This window comes from Cyprinodon tularosa, unplaced genomic scaffold (genome assembly GCF_016077235.1).
Source record: "Cyprinodon tularosa strain WSP-4 unplaced genomic scaffold, ASM1607723v1 ctg160, whole genome shotgun sequence".
Lineage (NCBI taxonomy): Eukaryota > Metazoa > Chordata > Actinopteri > Cyprinodontiformes > Cyprinodontidae > Cyprinodon > Cyprinodon tularosa.
In genome coordinates, this window is record NW_024038438.1 from 1,205,548 (window position 1) to 1,228,624 (window position 23,077).

The following is a 23,077-nucleotide window of genomic DNA, read 5'->3' on the forward strand; positions in this document are numbered from 1 at the left end:
TGAACCACAGACAGCGTCAGAAGCGTCTTGCCTGGGCTAAAGAGAAACAGGACTGGACTGCTGGTGAGTGGTCCAAAGTCATGTTCTCTGATGAAAGTAAAATTTGCATTTCCTTTGGAAATCAAGGTCCCAGAGTCTGGAGGAAAAGAAGAGAGGCACTTCATCCACGTTGCTTGAAGTCCAGTGTAAAGTTTCCACAGTCAGTGATGGTTTGGGGTGCCATGTCATCTGCTGGTGTTGGTCCATTGTGTTTTCTGAGGTCCAGGGTCAACGCAGCCACATACCAGGAAGTTTTAGAGCACTTCATGCTTCCTGCAGCTGACCAACTTTTTGGAGATGCAGATTTCATTTTCCAACAGGACTTGGCACCTGCACACAGTGCCAAAGCTACCAGTACCTGGTTGAAGGACCATGGTATCCCTGTTCTTAATTGGCCAGCAAACTCTCCTGACCTTAACCCCATATAAAATCTATGGGGTATTGTGAAGAAGAAGATGCAATACACCAGACCCAACAATTCAGAAGAGCTAAAAGCCACTATTAGAGCAACCTGGGCTATCATAACACCTGAGCAGTGCCACAGACTGATCGACTCCATGCCACGCCGCATTGCTGCAGTAATACAGGCCAAAGGAGGCCCAACTAAATACTGAGTGCTGTACATGCTCATACTTTTCATGTTCATACTTTTCAGTTGGCCAACATTTCTATAAATCCTTTGTTTTTATTGGTCTTCAGTAATATTCTAATTTTCTGATATGATGAATTTGAGATTTTCATTTGTTGTCATTTGTAATCATCAAAATTAAACAAAATAAACATCTGAAATATATGAGTTTGTATGTAATGTATGAATATAATATACAAGTTTCACTTTTTAAATGGAATTACTGAAATCAATCTACTTTTTCATGATATTCTAATTTTATGACCAGCACCTGTATATTTTAAAAATCACCATTAATGCGCTCTGTCAGAGCTGAAAGAGGAAACACAGAAAAACCCCCATTATCATTGGCCAGTTTGCCATCGCGTCGACTCGAATTCCGTCGGCGTTTTCCGGTTTATCGCTTGCAGTAGATTTCAAATAAAAATAAATTACAGTTCCCTTAAATTTATCCGGATACGCTTGCCTTTACTTGCATACTCCACGAAATGTGTCTATTTTTTTTTTTTTTTTTGTTAGCGAAAGGCTGGTCGGCTCCGTCACCTGTGCGTCACTTAATGCGGCTCTCCGGGAACCTTGAATGTGCTTCTTGGTTCCGCAGCTGCTCGGCCCTATTCGGTTCTTGTCGTTTAGCGAAAGAATGGACGAGGCAGCCTCGGCCACGAAGGCACTCGGGCTGGATGAACCGCCCATCGGCGGGTCGCCGGTGGAGGGAGTGGGCTCGGATACGGAATCGGAGGCCGAAGCCGCTCCGATGTCTGTTATAGCGGAACCGCCAAACATCGACATGAGAGCCGAGCCGAACCCGGACGAGGCCGAGGCGGCTTTCGCAGGTAGGCAGCAGCAGCTCAAGGCATGGGCGTAGGTTTGCATAGGGACCATAGGGACATGTCCCTACCAAAATTTTGAACCGACATAATTGTCCCTACCAATCATTTTATGTGAGCAACATGTTTATAATTTACAGCAGTAGTTGTTGTTGCAGCAGTGGCTTCTTTTCCTCTCGCAGCTCCTCTGCCTGCTCTCTCCTGTCCCTTTCATGAAGCAGCGCATGGAACTGTGCTGCGCATGTTTAACTCAACTCTCATTGGTTGTTCTGCCTTAAGTTCCGCCTTCTCTCTCTCTGATTGGCTGTTTACTAGTCCGCGTGTGCTTGGAGCACAACATTGAAAATTTATTCACACTAGAATGCAGCGGTTACAACAATTAATATTAGGCTACAAAACTAGTCCCAATAAAAAAAAAATGAATATCATGTACACTAAAAAACAAAAACCTTTTTTTTTCTTTTATAAAACGAAATTTTCTGAGTCAGCCAGGAGTTCTGAAGACTGCTGGAAAAATGGGCAAATAAAGGCTGTAAGCCATCAACATTTCTGATTCTTAGCCACAGCCAACTAAAAAAGAAAATGTGAGGGTTTCCTTTTTACTGAAATTTAGTTGATATTACTATTTTTATTTTTACAATTTTGCTTCATTACCAGTAAAGAGCGAGTATCCTTCTATCAAATGTGTTGTGGAGTGGGAGCTGAGAGATAAAGACAACAAAGACCTGTTCTGCATCCGATTCCCAGTTCAGATTGTGAGCTAAACCACCATAACAGAAGAACCTCAGATGAACTGCTTTTAAGAAGGGATTCAGCTTTGAGTAAAAAAAAAATAAAAATCTAATATCCCTGGTTCTTGAGACTTTTATCTAAGTGGGTTGCTCTGTGGGGAAAGGCACATTTTACATTTATATTACTGTATGTTTTAAAGTCTCTATACTCCAGTTAATGATGAATCACTATAAATTAGTTGACGATTATTGAAATAATAAATTAATATGATTCATTTTTTTCAGCCCCAGATGAAATACATGAAATTGGCTACACAGAGTAACTACAGCCCAGATGTTCAACTTTTATAGTGAAGTTAATATTTTAATGAATGTATTATTTTGCTTGATACAGAGAGAGAATAGTAGGTACAAATATTAGAGTGGGGTTTAACTCTGCACAATTCTATATCTTCAAAAGAAAATACTGTATTTACCTTCTCTCGCAGTCGTTCAAATGAAACCGTTTTCAAAGTGGAAAACAGTCCTAATTCCACATTCATCAGAGCCGGTGATACTTCAAACATTGATAAACAGCATCTAATGAGTGTAGAGCTTATAACATTTTTATTAATGGAGCAAAATGTTGCTTTTCTCTTTTAACAATGAATTCCTCTTATCAGTACGGATGCTCACATCGAGCATAAAAAAGGGCATGCATATTGCATAGCACCAATGACACCAGACCAATAGTGTCCCTACCAAAGTTCAAATCAAACCTACGCCCTTGGCTCAAGGCTATGGCTATTCAGGACAGTTAGAAGCCCGATGTAGCATTATTTATTTTATGTCTCACATAAAAACACACAGAGCAAAATGCTGCATTTTAAAACAACCATCAAAACTCTACGGTTCACAGTAAAACCCAACGTTATTCAAATGTAGCTTACATTCTCCAGCAAGATACCTTTATAAACTCACCTACACTACGAAATAGATCTAGAAATAAGTCAAGATTTCTAAAATTAAGTGTATTTGTCCTTAATTTGAGTAGGTATATAAGATGATTTGCCAATGGAATGAGTATTTTTACTCTTAACGGAGATAACTAGATAATATGCACTTGTACGGAAGAGGATTAGGGCCACTGAAAAAAACAACAACTGATTTTTAAATATTATTTCAGTTTAATATGCCAAGATTTTCAGAATTCTGACTTGAATATAAGAATTCTGACTTTTTCCTCATAATTCTGACTTTTTTCCTCATAATTCTGAATGAAATCGCAGAATTCTGACTTTTAATCTAAGAATCCTGACTTTTCTTTCTCAGAATTCTGACTTTTCTTCTCAGAAATCTGACTTTAATCTCAGTATTCTGAGAAAAAAATTAGAATTCTGAGATTGAAGTCAGAATTTTGAGAAAATTCTCTTTTTTCTCATATTATACTGAAATAAAATCTTTTTAAAATCTTTTCTTATATTTTCAGTAGCCCTAATCCTCTTCCGTAGTACATTAATCATAGATGTACAAAATTATATGTGTACATTAATATATGTACATTTAGGGAATATATGTACCTGAATGTAAATTAAAAACTGCAACTTTAACAAGCGCAGAGGTTATCAGAATAAATGAGAGAGACCTTTTGGCTGAGAAGTCAGAGTTTGATTAATTTTGATTCAGTTTTCTATTCAAATAAATTTGGAGGCTGACCATAAAATCTGAGACTCACTGTAAGCAAGACTTTAGGACATTCAGATGAGGCCCCTGCAGCTACTCGGGGCCCCAAGTTGTTTGAAAAAATCTCCTTCCAAGAATACATTGGGTGTGTGGATAAAGTAGTTACTGGCTGTTAAACAGCGTTTCCAAGATAACTCAAACAAGAAAATGGATTTAAGTGCTTTTTATACATTTTGATCTATTTATTTTTAACATTTAAAATGTTTCATATTTCTGTCTTCTGCCTTCAAATTAGAATTTGCCTTTTTTTTAACCATTTCTTTAATTGTCTTCTGGCATATTACTTCCTGCACACATACAAATAGACTTGTTCTGCTATATGTAGTGAGGACCATGTGTTTACTCCCATTGACTTCCATTGATTTTCAGTCATTTTTAATCCTTTCAATTCCCTAACCCTAAACCTAACCATTACCAATCCATACCTCACCATAACACAATTCACACCTTAGCACTAATCCATTAGCAAAATACCTTGTGAGGACCATCAAAATGTCCTAACTTCACAACAACTGGTCCTCATCCGGATGGTGAAATTGGAAAAATGGTCCTCACTCTGATGCCTAGACAGGTACGAAACCTAGTTAACCACCAGAGGGAGATTCATAGATGTTTTATTTTTATTTCTACAGAAGAAAAATGTATCCTTTTTCCACCCTCTTAACATCCAAACTGTTTCCACTGTGAACAGGGACCAGATACCTGCATTCAATACTCGCATCATTACGTCTTTATTATCATTATGTTACAATCATGATTTTTATATATATATATATATATATATATATATATATATATATATATATATATATATATATATATATATATATATATATATATATATATATATATATAGGTGCATGTATGAATGTAAAGACACACATAAAAATACTTATAGAAAGACCAAAAGTGAGCATCATTAGGGGAGAAAAAACTGTGTCAGGCTGCACTTTCCTAAATGTTTTTCAGAATGGATGAAGGGAGACAGTGGGTTGTTGGGATAGACTGGATCTGCAAGCGATGTGTCCAGATCCAGTAGAAGGCAGCATCCTGTTCTGTCTTCAGTCCTTCCTCTCCTGGAGGCCTTCAGTCGTCACCTTGTAATATTTTGTGAACAGCTGCATAGGAATACTAGTACCTTTCGGCTTTCTAAGGAAGAGGAGGAGTTGTTCCCCCTACATTATCCTAACTTTATGATACAACTGCTTGTTGCTCAAATTAGTTCAGAAATACTTAAAAAATGAACACTTCAAAAATTAAACATTTTTGGTATTTAATTTTATTTTATTGTCTCTATTTATTAATTTAATGTAGTTTCCTTGTATTAATTGCAGAGCTGCGGCTAATGATTATTATGCAAATCGATTAATCTGTCAATTATTTTCTCGATTAATTAATTAATGATCTGGTAGCCAAAGGTTACTTAAAGAACATTTTTTACAAAATTAAACCACTCGAGGAGTGCTGGATAGGGCATATTGACAGATGAAAAAGTTGTTTCTATTTCCATGCAAAATGTTTATATATTTCTTTACAACTTTGATGTAATTACTGCTCTAAGCATGTTTTAAGGTCTCTATACCCGAGTTAACGATAAATCTATTATTAAATTAGTTTTTGATTATTTCAGTAATGGATTAATCCGATTAATTGTTTCATTGTAATTTTTTTGTACCTTAATAGTTTTTTTCTTTTGTGATTGATCAGAGGTGACGTCAGTGACGGTGAGAGATGTGCAAGCTGCAGAGGACAATGTTTTCACCACCACCGTTGCCACATCAGGAAGCCTTCCTGAGCACGTGCTGGTAAATATCTCATTGGCAGATGTGGCCAATATCTCCATGTTTTTTTTAAAATTAAGTTTATTTAATGGAGAAATATATGACTAAAGTCCACTTTTATAAATGCTCTTTAAAAAAAACAAACTCAATTTTATTAGTAAATCCTCAAAAAACGCCGTTTAGCTCTTATATCTTTTTTTCTCATCAGGGTCATTGATAGGTTATATAAAAACAAGCTGTTAACATTTTATTCATTCAGGTTTTAAATTATTAATAATAATAGTATACTATTTGCAGTAAAGTTAGAATTTTTTACTATCCTTGCTGCAGTGCTAAAAGTTTGTACATTACCTGTTCAGGGTTAGGTTTTTTTTTCAAAAGTTACTTTCAATCTGTAATAAAATGCCACACAGCTGGTCAGCGCAGCATCCCAGAAACCTGGACCTGATGCCATCCGCAGTGTATTATGAAAGAATATAATCCAGAGAGCAATACAGCAATTTCCCAGCTTGGGATAAAAAAAAAAACTGTTTGTCTGATACTTAAAGTGATAGAAGTTAATTTTTTATGATTTCGTTTCTTTTATTACTTCATTTTCTTTTTAAATACCCACATTTCACAGAACTTTATAGTTTAGTCTTTCTTATAATAAGTTACTCTGCCCTTAGTTTAGTTCTTACTTGAGTAATTTCCTGGATGGCTCCTTTTCACTTCTGCTTCAGTAAAAATATGTTAACGTGGTGCTATTTTAAGGCATTTTTCAGCTGCTCCACCTGCCTGTGGTCATTAATAGAAATATTTTATTTAGAAAAAAACGCCGCACATTCAAAGTCACTGAACCTAGTTATCACTACAGTCCTTCTTAAAACTATAGTGGAGGATTTTTTTAAACGACCTGCCCTCTCCAATGTAAAACAAAATGCACACAATGGAAAAACGATCTAGAAATAAGTAAAAATTTCTTAAATGAAGTGTATTTCCCCTAATTTGAATAAGTAAATGAGATAGTTTGCCAATGAAATGGGTATTTTTATTCTTAAAATAAGACAATGCAATTGTGTTTGCTTATTTTAAGTGTAAATTGTCTTGTTCCATTGGATAGATGTCTCTTTAACCTCCTCAATCCAAGAGAAAATGCAGTTATTTTAAGAAAAAATGACTTATCTAGATTTTGATTTTTTCCAGTGCATGCACAACCCTCTACCTGCTCCTGAGAGGAAACGCCTATTAAACGCGTGCGAGGGCATTCACGAGCACATTTCTCCTCGTGCACGCTCTGTTTAAAAGTTGCTGTTTGCATCGCTCATAGAGGTTTACTTTCAAAGAGAAGATTTACAATTTTTCCACTATGTCAGACTCACCACCGGAAAGTGAAAATGGGGACGAGCACGTAGGACAGCCTTATGTAAACATATCACCAGAATGATTGACAATTAGGAGTACCACTTATTTTGATGATCCACCCGGAAAAAGATCATCCTCCACTATGCCTTTAGTTAAAATTAACCTATATTCTAAACCTATATTATTTCAACATAGAATTTCCTCCAATGTTATGTATTAATTATTAGGGTTTTAGATCAGCAGCTCTATATTTATTCATTATTATATCAATTTGTTTGGAAAATTATTGCCAGTTGTGTATCCAACACAAACATGAACATTGTATCTGATCACCAAAAGCTCTAAAAACAGGATTGTTTTTAAGTAATAAAAAATCTGTAAAAAAAAAAAAAAATCTGTTCACATTCTGACACTGTACAGCTTTAACTAGTCTGATTTAAAGGTGACGATGTGGATCAATATTTCTACTATTTAAACATCTAGTTAGTAAACATTAAAGTGAGGTGACATAGTCCCAGAATAATATCTCCATGTTTTTAAGTTTAATGGTGATATACAATATTTATCTGGATTGGATTTTCTTTTCATCAAGTTAAAAAAATGACTTTTGTATCAAAGCTTTGTCCCAAAAGTATCCAAAAGTCAAATCTTTAACAAATAATTGTAGATAAACAAAAAACAATTGAATTACCCAACATATACATGTAAAAGTATGATTATAGCTCAGCATAGAGTATCAGAATATAGACGATACAGTCTAATCTAATATCTGTGTTGAAAAACATTTTGATTTAATTTGAAATCTCAAAGTATTGCTCAGCCCTAGTGAACATTAACACATAGAAACACAAATATATTTTACTTTAAAGCAACACTACACAACTTTTGAGTTCAATTCCATTTATTTATACAGAGCCAATTCACATCACGCTATCTAGAGGCACTTTACAGAAACAGTGGAATGAATTGGTTCAAGCTTTTCTATTTGAGGGAAACCAGCTGATTGCATTGTGTCCCTGACTCTGCAGCAATCCCTGAAACCTCAGACCAACCATGCATGCAGTGACAGTGGAGAGGAAAATCTCCCTCTTAACAGGGAGAAACCTCCAACAGAGCCAGGGACAATTTGAGGTCCTTCTGCTGAGGCTGACTGGGGTTCAAGGAGACAGAAGCAGAGATATAAAAAAGACATAGAAGCACTGATCTATAAATGCTCTGTATGTTAGAGAAGGTGATGGTAAACTTCACAGGTTGCTCTGTCTAGGAAAGAAAACGTCAAGCAGAATTTTGAATCCAAGTGTTTGCTTCATTTGAGACACCTGAAATGATTTTTCTGGTCAATATGCAGCGCTTGATGCGTATCGATGCCCCATGTGGGCTGCTCTTCTAAAAAACTCCATCTGTCGCTGAATGAGTAATGTGACCCAGCGCTCCACTTTACAGCTGTCTGAGCTTCCCTTAAACACCAGAGCTAACTTTAAAACATAGTTTTTAGGCAGACATGTTTCTTCTTCTCTGATGTAGGATTTAATCTAAAGGGACGAATGTGTCCTTGAATTTAACTCATAAGTTCCCCGTCTGCTGGTCCAGTCAGACTGGTTAATTTAGTTACAGTGTAGTGTTACCAGCCGCCTTCAGGTGGGCTAAACCTGGAAGTTTAAGATCAAGTGCCCCCTGGTGGCCAAAAAGTTACACCATGTTGCTTTAATTAGCATATATGATAAGTTATGTGCCCTGCGATGGACTGGCAACCTGTCCAGGGTGTACCCCGCCTCTCGCCCATTGGCAGCTGGAGATAGCACCCCTCGCCACCCCACTTGGGATTAAGCGTGTCAGAAAATGGATGGTTGGATGGATAAGTTATGTATGTTACTGTGGCAGTTTTAACACTGATGGTTTCCATTGCTGATACCGTGTAATGTGTGTGTTGACAGAGTGGCAGAACCACTCTCCAGCTGGGTGAAGGTCTCAGTGCCCAGAAGGCCACTCTGATCGTGGTTCACACAGACGGCAGCATAGTGGAAGCAGCAGGCCTTAAATCCGCTGCCACAATCACATCAGGTATACGCACGTCGGTGTCCTGCAAAGATGATTAGTGTCACCATTTGTGTATGATCACAAATGATCTGTGTCCCTCTATGCGCGTCCTGAAGGCCCACAGAATCCCTCGACGCCTCTGACTCCGCTGCAGGACAAAGATTCTTGCTCCAAATACAACTGGGACCCATCGGTGTATAACAACGAGCTGCCAGTCCGCTGCAGGAACACAAGCGGAGTCCTCTACAAGAATCGACTGGGCTCAGGTGATTCTTCCAGATGATTCTATCAACTTAAAGGTGCCCAGTTACCTGCTATAAACATAAAAAACTTAAAAAAACACATAATAATGATCCACTATATGGAAAGCAATCATCCTGATGGTTTTTACTTATTATTCCATAATACCTCATTAATCCCAATGGAGAATTGTCGCCATCTGTTGGCAGTACTTACTCACACATCAAGCAGTTTTGCATCTTCTGCTGCTTTAGCTCTATGGACTGAATATTGTTCCAGTATCGCTTCATAATAACAACATAATATGTAAATAAAAAATGTTCAAAAAGTGCAAACCATAAATCAAACTTTAAAATCTTCTTAATAATAAAAAAAAGATTTGTAGAGTAGAATTGCTTTTTTTTTTTAGATTTTATTTTCTTCAAAGGATTATTTATTTATTTTATTTTTCAAATTGCATTTTCCAGATCAAATTCTCTGGCTTTCCTCTGGAGGGAGGAGCAGTAAGCATTTCTATTGGTCTGCTGGCAGCAACTGTTTTATTTGTCAGTGTTCCAAAGTGAGTATTAGTGTTGGGTTTGAAGTAAAGAAAAGATTGTCTGTAAAACACTGTTTGAAAAATTCATAAAAAATCAATTTGAAATAGAGAAATTTGAAATGAGAAAAGATTTAAAAACATTACAAAAATATATTTTAGAGATAAAATATTAGAAAACAGCAAATGATATCTAATATTATTTCTCCCTGATATCTAATATTTTTTTGCACTTTTTCACACTCTTTCACTCCTCTGCAGAGTCCTTGCCTCTGTTATTTCCTTGTTCACTCATTGCACACGAAGCGTCCTACCTTCAGTCACATGATCTTGATTTTCTTATGGGAAACGCCGATATAAAGTGTTAAACACAGTAATAAAGTATAATTGGCCAGCCTCTTGAAGAATAGTTGTTCCCCTTCAACTTGAATAAGACTTGCTATGATGCTGTTGCTGCTGGTTTACCAATCCAAAGCTTTTGGGCCTAATATCCTTCTTCCTCATTTGATATAAAAGATCCTTTCTGATATTAGTTGATATGCTATTTAATGCTGCATTTAAAATCAGATGAGTAACTTCAGAGGTGCATCCATCTATTGTAATACACATTTTTCATTTCTGATACGGATATTGATCCGATCGGATATTAGCAGGAGTCATGGACACATTTATTACTTCTTTTATCCTGTAGAATGTCATAAAAAGCTTGATCAAGTGTCGTTACTAAAACAGAAAACCACAGTGAACAACAGAAGGTATGAGAAGAGCTGACACATAATATTCACCAGTGGGTTACAGAAATTATAAGCAGAAGCCGAGTGTCTCTATCACCATGCCGATATGGAAGATTTTATATGGCGGCTGATATAATCGGTTATCAGACCGATAACCAATATTAATATCGGCTTTGGACATCCCTAATTGTATTTGCTTCTGCCGATATTCTACATATTTTTTTTTTAATGTCCCAATCAGTTTTCCATTTTTTATTAAATTTCTCCATCATTTTGCACATTTGTCTCAGTCTGAGCTCAACTGAGCTGTTTGTCACAGTGTTGAACTGTTTAAAGCACCTTAATGCTTGTGGAATCTACTACTTTTCAACCTCTTATTACTTTCTTCGGATCTTCTGTCATTTCCAAGGGAACATTGACCCCTCTTAGCTTAGCTGCCTTACCTGGTATGTTTGCTTTAATGTTTTCACCCCCAAGGTCTCCCATTTTCAACAGATTTTCCTGCAGTTTCTGACTTAATTGTCCTTATCAATTTCTCAATTGCATTAGTTACTGGGACTTGATTGAAAATACGTTTTCTCATTGCTTTGGGTAAATTTAGTTTTCCATTCTTCGTTTCAGTTTATTCACACAGCACCAATTCACAACATATATCATCTCAAGCCTCTTTACAGAGACACTTCAAACAGATCATACAGTCAGACTGGTTCAAAGTTTTCTTTCTAAGGAAAACCAGCTGATTGCATCGACTCATTGACTCAAATGCAATCCCTCAGACCAAGCATAGTTGTAGCGACAGTGGAGAGGAAAACTCTGAGTGGCCATTTGTTCGACAGAAAACCAGATCATGTCCATGTTGATTCTTGATTACAATCCTTTAAAAGCTTTTGTGTTTACAGTATGTTTTTACCCTTACGTTTTTTTGTATTGAAAAACATGAATCCACCCAGAAAGTTCTTTTAGTTGGAGAAAAGGAACCCAAATGAACCTTTTTGTTCTCTGCCAGTCCAGAGTTCTTAAATTCATCCTCCTCCTTCTGTTATCTACTCTTACATCGCTTTGTTTTTGTCCAGGGGGTAAAGGTCGCTGTATCAAACACAATCAGCAGTGGGTTACACCGACAGAGTTCGAAGCTCTATCGGGAAGAGCGAGCAGCAAAGACTGGAAAAGGAGCATCAGATATGCTGGCAGACCTCTGCTCTGCCTTATTCAGGTACCTGCCAGCTGTAGGATTACTGCTGTACTGAATGGTTTCATGTTGACCAACGCTTCTCTCTGTTCCCACTGCTATGCAGGTCTGCTGGTTCCAAACAGAAAGCTGAGATACTTTTCTGCCTTATTTGTATTTTTAAAACCTGTTTGTGTTTTTTTAGGAGCAGATCTTGAACCCTCATGCTGCTTCCTGTACCTGTGCAGCCTGCTGTGATGACCTGACACATGTGAGTGAGCACAACTGGTCTTGCTTGGTCTCTAGAACTCTGACAAGCTCTCATCAACAAGACAAAAAAACACATAAATGATAGGAATAATAATGGAATTGGGTTACCTGTTCAGCTGTTCCTTTTTTATCCATGGTTTGTCTAAATCTAAACTTAAATTTTAATGTAAAGTAGAGTTTCATCTTTCCTCTTTTCCTCTCATGACTAAAATATAAAAGTTGCAGTAGCAGGAAAAAATAAAAATGCCTTCAGCTCTCATAGATGGCTAATCTAAATTAATAGAAAACAACAATTATTATAATGTTTAAGTAACTAATATAGATAATCTTATGCCATGGTATCAAAAGATCACAATGCTTTCTGTTAAAGGTGAACCTGCATCCCTGTAGCTATTCTCAAGATTCCTATTCTGGGATAAAATAGAAATTATGTTTGAGCCGTCATGTTGTTTATACAGAGTTGGAGTACAAAGATTTCTTAATGGGTTGAATGGAAACAGTTGGTTGCAAAAGCATCAAAGAAACTTTTACAACTTTAAAATCACTTGTTTGATGGCATTTTTAGTATCCAGTATAAAAATCAAAGGGTCATGGTGTAATAATCTAAACTCCTACTGTCATCAGTGCAGCGGTGTCCAAAGTCAGTCTCTGATGGCCAGCTTGGGTCTTTTTAGACTTTTCCTTGGTTCAGCAAACCAGAATCTTCTTGGAGAACTTGAGACGCTAAAAATCTAAATAAGGCTAAATCTGCAGTGGAGGAGCAGAAACGCATCTAAAATGTACAAGAATACTATAACATTTTAGTTAGCGTATTCGTTCAATTTAGGTCTGGATTGCCATGGCATTACAAGGCATTTATGTAGGTTCTCTCTGTTTTTTTTGTTTTTTTTATATCAAAACCCTACTACTACTTTGACCCCTGAGCTGCGGTAACTAAGGGGCAACTTGAAGAAATAAAGCCAAAATTGCCAAAGTAGAAAGAAGAATGTTTTCGTTCTTTGCTTTTTTTGGAGCAATGAATTAATAGTAGATCAGGAAGTGTTTTCTTTGGGATGGAAACCTTATACGTTTAAAACCGTTCCTTTATTGGACATTTTGTTAGGTTGTCAGTCTGCTATTTGAACCAATATGATGTGTTGAACTAGATCTGCTATTTGTAAATGTTAACTGTTTTTCGCAACATAAAACTGACTAAAACTAGACTAAAACCTTTCAAAGTTTTTGTCAACTAAAACCGACTAAAACTATCATATCATAATGACTAAAATGCGAGTAAGACTACCGTAATAATAGTTTTCGTCCTAAAGATTAAGACTAAATCTGGCTGTCAAAAACAACACTGGTGGTTTGCCGCTAAAGTTAGCTCCAATTTCGTTCAAATGTAAAGTAAAGGATTATATCACAGTTTTTAGATATCTTTTTGTCTATCTTTGTTTCATTTGAATCAAAATTAAGGACACTAGAGCCGATAAAATTGGATCTTCAAGGTGGAAATGTTGTGAATAGTTTCGTTTCTGTAGAGAGGTCCTAAATCTGGGTCTCAGTATGTTTTTTTTCTTTTCTTTTTGCATTAGATTTGTATGTTCTCCCTTTGCAAGCGTGGGTTTTCTCTAGCTACTCGGACATCCTTCCAATGTCTAAACAACGTCAATTTTAGATCATCTTGCCTCTTGTTACCTTAAGCCCATTTAGAGTTGCCCGTTTCATAACTTTGTGGCATGTCACAGCCCCATGCTTTCATTAAGCTGCTATGCTTGTTCAGGAACCGATCATTCAAAGGGACATTTCCTGACAGCAGCAAACAAGGAGATGGGGGAGAAAATGTTGATAATTTAGTGAAGGGACACACAGAGATGCATCGCAGTGGACGGATGTATTTGGAGCTAAAAATACTCTGTGGAAGCGTTGAAGAACAGGTTGGAATCTGAGAAATCTGAGTTATTTTGTGAAGAAAAACAAAGAAGAAGCCATTGTTGTAAAATTGCTGTTGGTTTTACCACCATAAACCTAAAAAGTTATTATTTTTAAAGACCTTGGTGAGCTGAACAGGTTTATCAACTGTTCAAGTATCAACATTAAGATTGTTTTTAAGCAGATATAATAATAATATGTATTGCTTCTTTTCTAGTCACCAAAGGATGGGGAGTCTCTGACGCCAGAAAGTGTCACCATGGTAAGTGATGATTGTTTTTTGTTTGTATGAGGTGTAAATTCAATTAAGGTTTAACCAGTTGCCTGTATCTGGATGGATTAATTGATTTTAGTTTTATTAATTAAGTCTTCCTGATTAGGAGAAGGTTTCCCTGATGTAATACGTTTAAAAAGAGTAGGTTGATTATAAATCTAATTTAAACTTTTATTAACTGCTTGGGAGTTGTTTCAATGTACCTCTAAAAGGTTGCATCCAATAGTTGCCGCCCCCTGATGGGTTGAGGAGGTACCGCAGGGGAATACAAAAAAAGTCTGGCTCAGTTACTTTGGCAATCTTCCCTAAATTTAATGGCATAACGACACAACAATAAGTTTCAAAGCCCCCTCCTCACCCATGCTTCTGGTCAATCTTCACTCACTGCAGCAGCAACGTCCACCTCTCCCTCTTTGGTTCTTTGAAAAAACATTTTCCGTTCTTCCAGCAGCTCGTCTTTACTTTTTCTTTTCTGGAATCTGCTTAAGTACCTCTTTTTGGTAACCATCATCACACATTGTACGTAACGGTTATGGTTTTAATATACCAATTCGTATTGTAAAAAATAAAATACTCAAAAACATAGTTCTTTTAAGATCTTTATTGCGGTTTGAAACATATATGAGTGTATTTTTTTTACCAACCGCCTAATGAACTATACAGGGTTATTAACAAACATGGTAATTAAAAGTACCACTGTCTGCTTTGCTATTGGTGTCATGTTTAAACGGCTCACCATCATGTTGAAATCTGCCATGTGTTGCTGTATAAATACAGTCAACCTAGTATCAGGTGGGTATTAAGAGGAATTTTTCTCACCACTATGTCTGCAATGAGACGTTCTAGTCCACAATTGTGAAGGGGGCCCTACCAGGTGTCAGTAATGGGGCCATTAAGCAACTGCAGTCTCTGCTTATAGATTATAGCTTATAGTTACGCCAATGCCTACATTTAAATAAGAAAACTTGTGTCATTTCCACAGGTACAGATAGTTTGCAGTAAGACCTTCTAAATGTGGAAATATTCTCGATTGAAGTATTTTTCTTTAAGGTGGAAATTAGTTCTATAGCCGTTTGGGCCTAAAAGGATGTCAGCAACTCTTTGACTCCCCATCTGATGTTGCAAACTTTGTCAGCAACCCTCAGCGTCTTTTAAAAACGTTTACCGCCAGGGGCCACTGACCACAATCAGTAGGCGATGCAGGTTAGGTGAGGTTTTCTTCCATCCCTTAATAAAATAAACACTTGCTTTTAAAGCAGAGCAGCCTGTCTCCATCTGGGTGCTGCCATTTTCATGATTCCTCCTTATTAAACCATTTCTAAAGGCTGAGCAAAGTCAAAGACCTTAGATGTTAGCTAAAGAATAAATTCGCTGCCCTGTGCAGAGGTTTTTTGGCCGATTCTTAGAGCTGATATTTCCTTCTCTTTCAGCGTTTCTATGACAAAAATGATGCAATGATGCAAACATCTGGTAAAAACACTAAACCAAACATTAACATAATAGTAAAAGGAGGCAGAATCAATGCATGTGCTTAATGTAATCTTAAGCCATGGCTTCTGAATGCAATAATGCAGTGGTTCTCAAAAAAACCCTTTTGTTTAAAAGGAAGTTTTTGCTCCCCTTCGGTCTCTCACACCGCTCCAACCTTTTTAATAGCTGAAAAACTGAAGAAAAGTTAACAGCAGTTAAATAAATATTGCAATAAAATTAACTGCAATATTTACTTTGAATCACTTAAACTACCACCTTTAAAGTACAATTACTTTAAGTTTAGCTGTTTATTCTCCTTTCTAACCAAATTCAACATTGATATGAATGAATTATTAAAACTGGGCCATTTATTAGAGTTCCAAGCCCACGGAGCAGAAAGAAAGATCAGAGAACCCTATTGGTCTCTGCATGTTTTTCCATTATTACTATTATTCTCCACTAAAATGTGGCGTGCCCCCTACAGGTGGTGGTTTGGGAATCCCTGCAGTCATGAATCATCAAAGCTAATATCAGTCAAAAATATGGGAAGTATCTCTATTTCTAAAGCCCGAATTATCACAAATAAAGTTCCAATGGATCTTTAATAGAAACTATAAGTGAGTTTGTTGTAACATTTTGCGAAAACAGAAATCATTGGAAGTATTTTTCTAGAACTCTGGGTTTTGATTCAAATCGGAGCTTTCACGCCTCACACCTCAGAAGCTGTAAAACATGGAAGCCAGTGCCAGGGAAATCCTTGAAAGATGGTCACAGATATAGATTTTTTTGGGGTATATTTTGGCTACAAATGTTTACAGACTGAGACAGAACTCCTTTTTTTTTTCCTGTTAAGCCATGTAATTCTGCAGAGGGAGCTTCTCCTTTCTACTCTCATCTGTTCGGTGGGACTTTGTTGGAAAGTGCTGCAATGGGAGGGGTTCAGATATTCAGCATTTATAGTCAGGCCTAACAGGTGAAATGCTCCCTGTTGTAAAGCTCTTTGCTTTCTATATTTTTCCAGTTAATCACTCTTTTTGTTTCTACTCACAGCAACCATTCAAACGTAAAGCAAAGTGAGAAGAAAGTAAATCTAAAATGCTTCGATCTTAAATAATTTTCTCCATGAATGTCAGTGAATTTTCGTTTCTTTTATTTTTATTTTTTTGTTATTTTATTGTCCAGACAGGCCCTGTGCGCCTCTTTGTCCCCTACAAGAGACGGAAGAAAGACAATGAGCTTCCAGTGGGACCAGTCAAGAAGGAACTCAGCCCCCTAAAGAACATCCAATTGACTCCAGGAACCACATGTATGTAGGAATGATCATCTTTATCAGAATAAATTACATTTATTGTTTGGGGTTGGATTTGGACACCACAGCCAGAACAAATATACAGAAACCAAGCAAATGCAAGCAGGAAACTGAAAGATCACATCTGGATTTTCAAAACAAATCATAACATATGGTTAACAATTACAAACGTTAAATTAGTTACTATGCATTTAGTTATCAGAAAAAAAGGTTTATACATCAAATGCATCAGAGTGAGTAACAAATACAACTGCTTAACTTGTTGCACTCACTCATTGTAACTTCTGAAAATACCTGGATGTCTAAAAAGCAGATTAGATGGTTCTAAAATCCACAGATGTTATATTTCTGCTGGCTTATCTGAGGCTCCTCCGGGCTTTCCAACAGATCGGGTGCTGTGTAAGCCCAGGGTAAATGTGAGGGTTACCTTAAGCTCTGATGCTTTAAAGCCCATTAGTTTAGGCATAGTGATAGTGGATGCTTTGCTGTTTGATCTCATTAGCAACTAAAAACGACATTTTTTTTCTGGAAACATTCTTGGCAAAACGTTGTTTCCTTTCAGCAGATATTGTGTGATTGGTTATAAACTGGAAGTTGACATATGAGACAAACCAAGTTTGTGCAGCTGGAGGAAACTGCAGCTTTGCACTTGAGTTGAAGAAACAGAAGACATTGTTGTGCTGTCACATTGGTGCCTGACTTCTGTCTGTTTCTATCAGTCACAGTGACCCCGTCGGGGCAGTTTGCTACACCTTCCACATTGACCTTTGACCGTGCACCAACAAGCGATGCTGCCTCCGCTACCATCATCTCAGATGGAACAGCGCAGAATGACGTCTTTGCCAACACCACAGGTATGTTCTATTCATGTTTAAGTTTTTTTTTACCATTAAAACTTAATGTTTTTTTACCAGACAAACATAAAAGTCGTTTTTGCTGAGAATTAATGGAATATATGGTGAGAATTTTGTTTCATTACTGTGCAAAAAAAGACATGTTTTGTAAATGGGGAGAAATAAAGAAAAAATAATACATTTGAATGTAGAAATAAAAGTTTTTGGAGTAACGTAATCTCCGATTTTTTTTTTTCTTTCATAATTTTTCTATTTCCCTATTTTAAGATTGCTTTTCTGAATTGCATTGTTTTTTATTGCTTTTTACAGATCACATTTTTTCTTTTTTAGCATGAGGCAAATTTCTGTTGGTCTGTAGGATGTTAGGAGCAACGTTTTGCTTTCATTGGTCTAAGCAAGCTCTTTTGCATAGAGCTTGAAGTGAAGAACTCTATCTGTAAAATAAGAAACAAGATTTTAATAAATAAAGTTAGAAAATATGGCAACTGTAAAAAAAAAACATTTAAAAACACATACATAAAAAAATAACATATATATTTTGTTTTGTTAAATAGTCCTACATACAAAGAGAAAAAAAAATTAAAGGATTTATATAAATATATTCACCACAGAGCTGCACAGATTCCTGCACTGAAAAAAGTTTGACATCCTGCATTCAAAGATGTGTTTAAGATAAATTGTACAGTTGTCATTCAAAGTGCTCAAACATGTTCTTGGAATTTGAAAATCGATCCTATTGCAGTGTAAAGGGGCAGAAACCTGATTCAAACTGGTGTAAAAAGTATTTGTTTAAATTGATCAGCCAATGCCATAACACAGTGTAAAAATTGTTTTATGATCAGCATAATAAAAAAAAACAAAAGTTATTACTAGTAGACAAAAAAATAAACAATCTGCTGTTTTTAGAACCAAATTAAAGGTACAGTGTAGTGTTCTACACATGGAGACATGGCTATGAGTTTACATTCAATGGACATCTCTAGGGAAAACAAAAGCCTACAAAAGGCATCTTATTTCTTTAGGGTTTCCCTTAGAGAAAACTTCTTCAGACCTCAATTAAACAGTCGATTCAAGTAACAAATGAAACTGTTTACAAAAAAGGTGAAAAAATAAAGAAGCTAATTAAGAGATATATATACATTTATGTCTCACTCTATAATTTAATTTCTACCTACATATTTATTCAATGTATTTTGGGGGGTAATTAATTGAATGCTTATTTATTTATTGAGCATTTATTTATTTATGTATTTATTTTTATATATGGGAGAGCTGTTCCTCTATACCTAAAAAATCTTATCTCTGCAAATAAACTTTAAAACAGATATATGTAAACATCCTGTCTGGTAAATTAGGCCATGAAAATACAATATCTAAGTTTGGCTACTGCTCTCTAATGAGAATATCTTAGTGGCACTCATCAGATTTAACTATCTGGAAATTAAAGGCGCCAATAAAGTTAAAGCTGATATATTTTTCTCATTTTTATTTCAAAAAATATACTGTAGTTGACTGTTTTAATGAGTGTTTGGCTATGTAAAACAAATGGCTAGTCTTGGCCACATGAGCTCTCTATGGCAAAGAACCGAAATTTGAACACGTACTTTTTATCAGAGGGTTCAACAAGTTTCAAAATCTCTGAAGATAAGGCGCTCTGCTCCTGTCTCCTCCTCCATCCTGTGTGTGTGGCTCTGTGTGTCTGCGTGTGTCTGTGGGTGTTATTCTTTGAGTTCCACTACAGTGCGCATGTTTCGTAGATACAGACAGGAGAGGCAGAATAGAGGCTCATGCGTAAATGTCCAACGAAAAACTCCAATTGTTGTTTCAAAAATAGAAAACCTACTTTCATTTCTTAGCTATGCCCTGGATTTTGTAGCGTTTGTGGACGCTACGTCGCTACTTGATAAAAATAATAACGTCACTACTGGAAAGTTACTTGATAAATAAAGCAGCGACGCTACGGTCAAGCTACTGGAAAATGTAGTTAAACTAATAGCTTCACTACATGTAGCGGCGCTGCTGCCCATCACTGTCCAGTCGTTTGTCTTAAAAAGCTAATGCTCTCATTGGTGCTTAGCTGTTTATTTCCCAAAAATCCTGTGATCCTCCTCCTTCCTTTCTTTTAGTGCTTACCGCATTGCCTGCGCTCGCCGTGGCTCCTCAACCCATCCAAGCCAAAGTAGCGGTGGCCTCAGCGGCGTCATCTCCATCTGCAACCCTTGTTGCGGGACTGCAGGTGGCGCCTGTCGGGGGTGGATGTCAGACGGCGGGCGAGGGAGAGAAGAACACCTGGGTTTACCTGGAGGAGCTGGCGAACACGCTGCTGAACAACGTGCAGCAGCTGAAGGCTCTGATAGAGCAGGCCAAAAGCTCTGCTGGAGATACGGGAGGGGTCAAAGGTCAGGGAGGCCGAAAAGAGGTGAGGCCAAGAACTGAACCAGACCCAAAGAAGTAGATGGAAAGCAGAAAGTGTTACATTCACAACCTGAGATATTTTTTATTTGGATTCTATGTGATGACAAAACTATAAATAAAAAAAAAAATATATATATAGAAAAAAAAAATAAAAATAAGCGATTAAATTAAGAGATTAAGAGAATTTTGCATAGTTTTTATATATATATGTGTGTGTATTGATATATATATGATTGTATTTATGAGGATATTGGTCAGAGTTGGTGGGATAACAAATTAAACTCAATGGAAAAGCTGTTAGAGGTTGTGAAAAAGCAGTTCCCTTTAAGAAGGGCATCAAATAGAGGATTAGATCCAGGCTCACTTATACATTAGAAAGTAGTTAATTAGATTTTAATAAAATTTTCTCTGTTTTGCCTAACTGTAATGGTGCGCCCTGTTTAAGGTTTTATTTTTTTTAAGTTTTAAACCCAAGTATTATTTTCATCTAACTTTTGAAGTGGTTTTAATCTGATGACATATAAAAGTCTTAAGGGTTAATAATAACTTAGCACAATAATGGGTGGTAATTTTTTTATAAAGTTTGTACGATAAAGCTGTATAATTGTCTGAATATGTGTGTTTTGGTCTTTAGTGCGGCCTTGGTGCGCCGTTTCAGAACCAGATCTCGTTTCATCATGCAGATGATTCAGAAACCAAAAGGAACTCCGACCTCACAGAGATCATCATGAACGTAAGCAAAGCTAACTTTTTAAGCTAACTAAATTGGCAAGGAATACCTTCAGTACTTCACCCGACAAAACGTACTCCCAGCAGCCTGAACATTTTTTTCTCTGGATTTACAGGAGATGTGTGTGAACTGTGGTCGGGAGGCAATAAGCGAGTGTACTGGCTGTCACAAAGTCAATTATTGCTCCACGTTCTGTCAGAGGAAGGTGAGTTTCACATGAACACTGTTAAATATATTATGTAAATATATGTTTAATCCAGTAATGCCTTTTCCAAAATACTCAGAGATCAAAAACACAACAAAGCATAGACAGATCTTATGAAATCATACAAAAATAATAAAAAAATCAGTATAAATGTCTGAGAAGGATTAGAGTATTCATTGAACTGAAGCAATTACTGATAGAAAAGTAAAAGGTGACCTGTTAATATTGCTATCACTAATATTAATAGTAGGGATGCACGATATAATCGGCCCCCTATCGGTATCGGCCTGTATCGGCCTTAAAACTGAATATCGGACATCGGCAACCACACCGATATTTAACCAGATATTTGATCAGCTTCTAAAGTCTAAAAAAAATTAAAAAATACTACTTCTTCTTCTTCCTCAAAAACTTCTTTTTTACAGACTTAAAAACTTCTAAAGACGAGGGAAAAAACATTGATACATTAAAATATCACAATATCTTCATATGCTGATATATTGCCATTTAAAAACACCATATCAATCTCTTTTACTAATGAAATATTGCTATAAGTCATCGTTATGCTACGAAATCCCCCAAAAATTCACGAAATTTTGCCATATTTTTATATGTTGATATATTGACGCGGTATCGATCTATTTTACTAACAAAATATCACAAGAATTTGCAAAATATCCCGAGAGTTTGTAACAGAGCAATGAAATTTCACGAGATTTTGAAAGTAAAATAGATCGATACCACGTTTTTAAAAATCAATTTGATATCAGCATATGAAAATATATTTGAGTATATTATATTTCAAAGTGTCAGAAATGGATAATAAAACTGCTATTTTCAATGACTACTTATTTTTGTCCAGCTTTAACATCGGTATCGATATCGGTTATCGGCTACATGAGTTTTAAAATATCGGCATATCAGATATCGGCCAAAATCCCAATATCGTGCATCCCTAATTAATAGCATTAATGAAGACAAGTTGCATCAGTATATTTATAGAAAACTTTCTTTATTTTTCATGCATTCAGGACTGGAAGGATCATCAGCATGTATGCCTGCAATCATCGGGCGGCTTAGCTGTTCAAGAGGAGGAGCAAATGCAGGCTATGGACATGGACAAAGTGAAATGAGGTGGATGATGCAAAAAAGGAGTTTTTCCTAGGGATGAAATACTCTAAAATCACATTTTTACAGCAGCCCCTAGTGTCTGTGAGAGGAACTACATTTAAACAAAGTAGAAGATTTAAGATCAGCAGATCACTATAGTTCAGTGGAGCTCAGTAATTATACCAACATGATGATGGTATAGTTGGTAAGTTCAACTATAAATATTTATTTTCAGCAGCAGCTCTGCTAAATATATCATGAAGCATCAGTCAAGGATATGTTACTCTAGATATGGTAAGTTACTGTGACCTTGCTCTTAAAAGATAAAAGCACTTATCTTGTATAAGAGTCAACCTCCGTGCCAGGTTAGTGTTTTGTTTTTTTTGCTTTCTGTTCTTATTCCTATAATGTTTTTTATAGTATTATGATGAAAAAGTTTCAGTTTACGTCCTGTTTTTTTTTGTGTGCCAATTTTCTATGACAGAAATAAAGGCAAATCACTGCAATTTGTTGCGTTTGTCAAATGATTTCAGGATCTGCCTCTTTGTGTAACTCCAGATCAGCTTCCATCAGTAAAAGAACCTGATGCTCATGTGTTAGCGAAGTGGTATTCAGGGACCTATCAGGGCTATAAGGTTGTATTTTTAGATTTATTCTGAAACAATAGCAGCAGAACTATATGTACAAAAGAAACAGCAGCATCACACAATAGCTGTGAAGATTTAGATTTCTAGAACATTCTA

General features: G+C 36.4%; 1 protein-coding gene across 1 annotated transcript; it reads left to right on the forward strand.

Moving 5' to 3' along the window:
• Positions 1-1,249: 1,249 nt before the first annotated feature.
• deaf1 (DEAF1 transcription factor) lies at positions 1,250-22,840 on the forward strand. The gene is made up of 13 exons (XM_038280453.1): positions 1,250-1,500; positions 5,655-5,752; positions 9,007-9,133; positions 9,226-9,375; positions 11,692-11,831; positions 11,992-12,057; positions 14,185-14,229; positions 16,894-17,017; positions 17,740-17,874; positions 20,001-20,293; positions 20,924-21,022; positions 21,135-21,224; positions 22,256-22,840. Exons 1-13 carry the CDS (start codon positions 1,308-1,310, stop codon positions 22,355-22,357), a joined length of 1,662 nt encoding a protein of 553 aa, XP_038136381.1. The 5' UTR covers positions 1,250-1,307; the 3' UTR covers positions 22,358-22,840.
• The last annotated feature ends 237 nt before the right edge of the window (positions 22,841-23,077 follow it).

What these genes read in the sequence shown, in the direction of transcription:
- deaf1 (XM_038280453.1), top strand. Translation starts at nt 1,308, where the DNA reads ATGGACGAGGCAGCCTCGGCCACGAAGGCACTCGGGCTGGATGAACCG. An exon ending in CTCTGCTCTGCCTTATTCAG is followed by an intron (nt 11,832 to 11,991) that starts GTACCTGCCAGC and finishes GTGTTTTTTTAG; the next exon opens with GAGCAGATCTTGAACCCTCA. An exon ending in CGTCTTTGCCAACACCACAG is followed by an intron (nt 17,875 to 20,000) that starts GTATGTTCTATT and finishes CCTTTCTTTTAG; the next exon opens with TGCTTACCGCATTGCCTGCG.